The sequence below is a fragment of the Poromitra crassiceps genome, assembly GCF_964638095.1.
Source record: "Poromitra crassiceps genome assembly, chromosome: 6".
In the NCBI taxonomy this organism is placed as follows: Eukaryota; Metazoa; Chordata; class Actinopteri; order Beryciformes; family Melamphaidae; genus Poromitra; species Poromitra crassiceps.
In genome coordinates, this window is record NC_139627.1 from 18037673 (window position 1) to 18044668 (window position 6996).

The 6996-nt window shown below is 43.9% G+C and overlaps 1 protein-coding gene across 1 annotated transcript in view; it reads right to left on the minus strand.

The window, feature by feature from the left end:
* Nucleotides 1-3411: 3411 nt before the first annotated feature.
* The window catches only part of LOC310777765 (uncharacterized protein), a gene marked incomplete at its 5' end in the record, with an annotated part of 6224 nt that continues 2639 nt past the window's right edge, over nucleotides 3412-6996 (minus strand). Inside the window, 3 exons of the mRNA XM_083638125.1 lie at nucleotides 3412-3654; nucleotides 3893-4009; nucleotides 6276-6516. Of these exons, the coding sequence (XP_083494251.1) occupies nucleotides 3440-3654; nucleotides 3893-4009; nucleotides 6276-6516 (573 nt within the window). The 3' untranslated portion in view covers nucleotides 3412-3439. The remainder of the gene's footprint in view (nucleotides 3655-3892; nucleotides 4010-6275; nucleotides 6517-6996) is intronic.

The following is a 6996-nucleotide window of genomic DNA, read 5'->3' on the forward strand; positions in this document are numbered from 1 at the left end:
GACTACTAGTTACTGCAAAAAGTAGTTAAGTTACAGTAACTAGTTACTTAGTAACTAGTTACTCCCAACACTGTGCATAATTAATTAATTGTTACAGTAATCTTCAGTGGCTAACCTTCCACATAATGTAACATATAGCAAATTTATTTTCTGTAGCTGTTTAGAAAGAAAAATCAATAGCTTCCATGTAATGTGAGGCAGTGACTCCAAATCAATACCACAAAGGATTACTAGACTGGACAAATAGATTTTTAGTGCTTCTTGTATATTAATATTTTTATGGAAAATTCAGTTTTATTTCCATAGCTTCCATGTAATGTAATGCAGTGACTAAATCACTCAAATCCAATATAAAGAGGTGTGTCCTATTAGAGTTTTCTTATTGAAAGACTGTTTTTTGTCATACCTGACAGTTTCGACTGCTGCTTCCTGCAGTCTTCCTCAGAGACGTCACGTGATGTTGTTGGGACGTGCTGTATGGCTGGTTTATGAAGGGTTGGCCATCCCACCTGGATAGGTCGGATGACCATTCCCCCTGCTGGCCGGAAGCAGCAGTCGAAACTGTTGGGTATGACAGAAAACACACAGTCTTTCAATAAGAAAACTAATAGTTAATAATAGATAGACGAAATGAACTTGTTTGGAGGTGTGTCCTATTTGTCCAGTGTTGCAATAATTTATCATATTGATTCAGAGTCACCACCTCACATTACATGGACATTCTATTATGGATCTTTGAAAAGTCATGGAAAAGTTTTGAAATTTCATCTCTGAATATGTATGGGAATTTAGAATTTACACAGAATGGTGCAAAAACAACAACTTTGGTCAGCAGAAAAGTATCTCAGAATGCAACACGTCAAACCTTAAGGCGGATGTCACTTTGGTAGCTGGTTAACACCAAGCTGAAAGCTGATACCTACCCAGTATTAGTCTGGGGTTCCAGTAAAGTGCTCAGTGAGTGTAGCTATAATGCCAGGGCAGCTTCGGTTCAGCCCTTGCACATTCATTGCAGTGGACTCCATTGTGTATTTGAGTTGAGGTTTGCCAAAGTGAAAGGGGTTGGTGGATACTTCAAACAGCACATATTACAATTTTCATTAAAAAAAAAGATGTACTACTGAACTGGCTATATTGTTTAGCTGCTGGTGGTGGTGGTGGTGGTGGGGGGGGGGGGGTGTTCAACCACTTTTGTGAGGCACTGTATGCATGTCACATTCTGATTAGGGGCTGAGCCCCCCTACCAGCAGTCTTATTATCAGAGCTCATCTTGACCAGTTACTGTTATAAACTGAACAATCCCCTCACAAAAACACGCCGCCATCAGAACTCTCCCATACCATATCTGACTAGACTCCTGAACCAACATATTATCCCATAACATGTCCTGTTGATTTAGTTTGCTCTTGTCTATGCCTGAAGTCCCATTTTAGTTATGTGCTGTTTTGAATTTTAACTTGTGTCGATGTCTGCTTTTTAACCTGTAAATTGGTAATTAATTCAGCCTACGGACTGCTATATGCCAATAAAGTACTACTACTACTACTACTACTACTTCTAACATTAGAAAATAACATTTGAATCTATAGGCCTAAGTATTTCATGGGAATATTAACACAATTACACTAATCTATTATTGACCTAATATTAATTAGGATATGAATAGTTCAGTAAAAATGATAGGATCATGCTTATGTCAGCATGCATTTTCAGTTAACTTCTGAGCTGTTCTTGTTCTTGTTGAGTGCAAAGTGGGGGTTTTCTAGGTGTGAAAAGGGCCGAGGTGTTTAGGCCCTTTTGGCAGCAGAGATAGGCAGGTTTCCTCTTGAAGCAAACAGCAGTTGTTGTTAGCAGCAGTTGCCTTAAATGAAAGCTAAGAAGGTCCCATTTAAAATAGGACCAAAAACAATAGTACCAAACATTGAAAAATGCCCTGACCATATGCCTAACCCAGGATATGCACCAGCGTCTAAATGCAATTTACTTTAGGGGTGGTTCACTTCATGAGCTGGTAACTGTGTCACAGCTACCACTAAGGAATGGCTATCATACCAAAATATCATCTACAGACATGTGTCTTATCAAAAATTATAAGCAAGTTTTGCCACCTTGAGTGGTACCGGAATCTGGTCTGGCCCATGGACTAATGACATGGTGCGGTCGTGCGGACTCCACACCCCCATGGTTGGTCGAACAAAGAGTGTAAAATAGTTCAACAGATAAGATCCTCACTCACTTCCCACTCTGCCTGGCAACAAACTGAGCACTTCACTTTGTTCCTGCCAGTTTTTAAGCCATGCAGCCGCTTTTATAATATGACGTGTCTATTTGTAGCACAAGGTGTCCAGAGGATTGACCAATCAGGAGTAGCCTATGCATATGGAGAGGGGGGCGGGGCAGAAGGGGGTGACCTGCACAACCCAGGGGCTAAACCACCTGCACCACTTACTTCTAAACCTGGGTGTGATTTTTTTCAAAAGCGAGGTGGATCATGGATTTCAATCAGAAGAGTAAAGTAAAAGAAATACAGCAACAAGATTGACTTATAAACATGTAATTAAACTGTACTGAATCTGATTACATGTCAATTAGAAGGCTTGTCAAACTAAAACGGCAATTGCAGTCGAGTAGTCCCTAGAGGTGGTCCCTAGATAAGTGGGACTACCGGTGTCTTCCTACAGTCCTAAGACATGGTCAGGTAAACTGATGAATCTAATTTGCCCGTAGGTGTGAATGTGTAGTATGGTATTTGATCTAGTATAGTATTATATTATATTATAGCCAGGATACAGAGAGAGAGAGAGAGATAGTAGATAGATCATTTTATTATTGTGTCACTTGACATACAGGACAAACACAATACCCCCAATAAAAACAAAGGTTGACTACCACTCAATAAGAGTTGAGACACAGTCATACATATAATAGAATATATATCTAAATAAAACTTTATACATACATTATATACATACACACAATATACACACATAAGTACATAACCTCTATTTCATTATAAAATGCATTCACTCATGAATGAATGTCTAATATTGAGGATGAGATGAGCAAGCTTTGGCACATTCATTAAAGCTCCCATATGATGAAAAACAAGTTTCTCCATGTCCGTACAGTACAGATATACTTTAGTCATGTTTCAACCTAACAACTCACAGAATGTGACAAGTGTGACTGACTCTGTATTGTTGCCCTATAGGAAGCTATTAGCTTCCTTCCTGGGAAAACGTGCTTCTACAAGCCATTAGTTTTGCAATCTGGTTTGACATGTTCTGTCTCAGTTTTCTTCTACAAGGAGCTGCCATGTTGGTTTTGGAGGTTTTCCGCATCTGCACCATGATATGCACCCCCCCCCCCCCCCCCCCCCTTACCCTGCCGATCAGGCAGCCAATCAGCAGTTCTGCATACATTGTAAATACTGAGCAGTTTATTTCTTCACCACCTTGGCGTACACGCAGTCATCCTCAGTCTGTTCAGTGGGCACATTGACCTCCACCTCCGACTGGGCCTCAGTGAGCTGCCTGTGGTCCCCCGACACATTGACCTGGCCGTCCTCCTCCTCCATGTGGGCCTTTTCCTCCTGTGACTTCACCTGACGCTGCAAGATGTGGACGTCAGCGTAGGTCATGTCCTGTCCGCTCTCTGTGGAGAGGAGAGATGGAGGTCAATCAGGTGGTCAAAACATGTCAGATGATGATCACATGATCACAAAGGCCCAGTGACAGCAAGTAAATGTGCTGCATGTGTTCAGTGTTAAGCCGTGCTGTGTGACAGTTCTGACACTCAGCACATCTGGAGATCAACTGCAGCCTGTATCATTAGCAACAGCAGATATGTGCACACTCTACTGTGGATACAAAAGAGCAGAATGTTTGTGGACCTTGTTTCTTCCTGGTTCCTTTCTTCTTCCTTTTCATCACAACACAGCAGACTCCGCCCACAACCACTAAGAGAACGAGCAGCGCCGACAGAGAACCAGCAATGAGCCCGATGTGTCCTGTTCAAATGACAAGAGATCACATGCATCACATCAGATGCAAAGATAATAATATGAAAAGAAAAATGACATCAGTGAATGAATCATCACATACTAATGTACCAGGGGTCTGTGGTTTTGACTGGAGGGTCTGATGTGAGTGGAGGCTCTAACGAACTCTGTGGAGCCGGTCTTTTTACCCGTGGTGGTGGCCTCACTTAAAGGTTCTTTGGTCGTGGTTGCAGCTCATGTTGAATGTCACGGGCCAGTTAGCTGGTCTCTCATCACATAACTATTTTGGCTACCTCGTTGTCTAGGGGTTTCAACATTACCATCAAAACCAACTATCCATAAACATTTGGATGAATGAATGGACCAGTAGCATCAGGCTGCAGCATAGGTTAGACACAGAGGAGGCCTCCTGCACTGTTGCTCTGGCTCTGCTGACTTGACCCAAACTGCACCTTGACACCTCCATCTTCTCGCCCTCTTGCCCTCACAGTGCTCTGCCTGGTAGACGTCTGTCTGCTTCAGTGGTCAGTTCACACAGTGTTGTGCTGAACTTGACTTCAACATGGAGGTCCCATTAATACGAGCACACGACAAACAGACGACAAACGCTGACAAACAAACAGTCACTGGGCTGTGGTCAGATCCACGCTCACAACAGTCTCTCTTTACTGGTTTGGTATTCAAAGTTAACTCTCAGCATCTGGAAGCCTCTTGATCTGCAGTTAACTTTCTGTTTCACTAGTCTCTCTTCTGATACTTGAGTTGAACTTAGACCCACGCTGATCTGACAGGGGCACACACTGCCTCAGTCTTCCCACAGCTGCTCATGGCTCACTCACCCTCACACACTGGCTCAGTCTCCCTCACACTGGCTCATGTGCTCCCTCACCCTCACACACTGGCTCATGTGCTCCCTCACCCTCACACACTGGCTCATGTGCTCCCTCACCCTCACACACTGGCTCATGTGCTCCCTCAGCTCTCAATAGACCAAATCAGCGGGATGTTTACATTTACTTCCGGGTACCCCTGAGGTCCACACATTATAATGGCGGTGGACGGCACAAACTGACGTGTTGAAGACAAAAACAGACAAAGAAGACAAAAATGGTTCGTCCGTGTTGTGTTGTTGTTTAATATCATTCATAACAACACTTTCACTAACGTTAGTGGAGACCAGACTAGCTAATTTACCTGTTGGACCAGACTAGAGTAGACTTGAAGCTAAATTAAATTGACGTGGCGTCAGTAGCTCTGTCTGTACCAGGCTCTTTCTCGCCGAGAAGAGCCTGGTGACGCGAGGTTACGAGTCTGCAAAAAAACAGCGAGTTTGACAGACAAACAAACATTATTAGCTAGCTAACACTACATAAAACAAACACAGAAGAAAGGCTAGATACGTCGGACAAGCATGTTTACCAACCGTTTAACCATTTAAATTGAAAGTAGTCGGCCGAAAACAACGAGAGGGTTTGACAGCATTTATTTGACAACACGCACATTTAAACCTGCCGCCTTCCCCAAGTGGTACCCGGAAGTAAATTTGTTTACATGGTGACGTCACGGTGATTTGGTCTATGGCATCTCGAGCGCACCTGAAACCACTCGTCTGAATGGTGATTAGGCCCGCCCACCGAGACGAGCTAGCCAGTAACCTTACGCCATTCACTCAAATGACATCCTATGATTGACAGTTAGTTAACCAGTGACAGCTCATGAATGACAGCTGTATGTGACCATAACATTGACTTACCGCTAATATACTGGGCATTGGTGTCATTGGATGAGGTGCAGTTGTCACACATGAAGCCTGTGGGCAAATACGACAGTCACATCATCATAATCATCACACCTTTTCTTCTTGTCCCCAATTGTACTTGGCCAATTCCCTGCTAGGTTGTCCCAGTTGAGAGTCTTACTACCACATGCTTCCTCTGATACATTTGCAGTAGCCAGCAGCTTATTTTCACCTGACAGCGAGGAGTATCACCGGCAGGAAGTAGCAGGTGGGAGGATCACATTATTTGCCCCAGTTCCACTTCCACTTGGACAGGTGCTCCGACCGACCAGAGGAGGCGCTAGTACAGCGACCAGGACACATACCCTTAACCGCGCTTCCCACCCGCAGAGACGGCCAATTGTGCCTGTATGCACACCCGACCAAGCCGGAGGGAATACGGGGGCTCGAACCCACGACCCTCGTGTTAGTAGGCAGAGAATCTACCACTGCACCTGGACGCCCCAACATCACACTTTTTCATATGTTCTGGCTCACCTTCACAGATTGATATGGTCTTGCTTGCAGTGGATTTACTGATGTTATTCTTGACCAAGCAGAGAAGAAGTCCCGTCAGGCCTGGTTTCAGAGTGATGTTGTTTGTCGTGTTGTTACCAGAGACGAGCTCGGTGTCCCTCAGTGTGCGTCCGTCCAGAGTCCAGCTGTACTGAGGACTGTCCCCCGTCTCAGAGGAGCAGGACACCATCGCCTCTCCCTGGGACAGACACTCATCAGCCAGCTGGGCAGTGGACACAGGCACTGAGGGAAATGGACTCAGATGAGTTTGGACATTGTCAGAATCTTTTGTCAGTGTACTTTCTTGGAGTCGTCTGGTGTCAGTCAGTCTGCTGTCACTGTTGTGTGAAAACCTTGTGTCTCCAAAATGTCCGTTTCTGCACCGTGCATTTAGAGTTGATCCAGTGGTTTTAAAAGAGTTTCATAAAACACAAGAGGTTTGACAATTTCCCAACCCACTCATGTCATCCTTTGATTAATGTGAAAACATGAAAATCAACAACTTTGGATTAACAAGGTTTTCAAACAACAACAGTGATGCAGTACAGTAACAGTACAACTGTTTATTTTGTCATGGAAGTGTTCTCTTTGTAGCATTTCATATAGGCTACATTTCTATTTTCTAGTGTGCATTTGTTTGCAAATAGTAAAATACAGTATAGGCTACCTAGCTCCAGGCTCAACTCAACTAGTGTCGAATTAG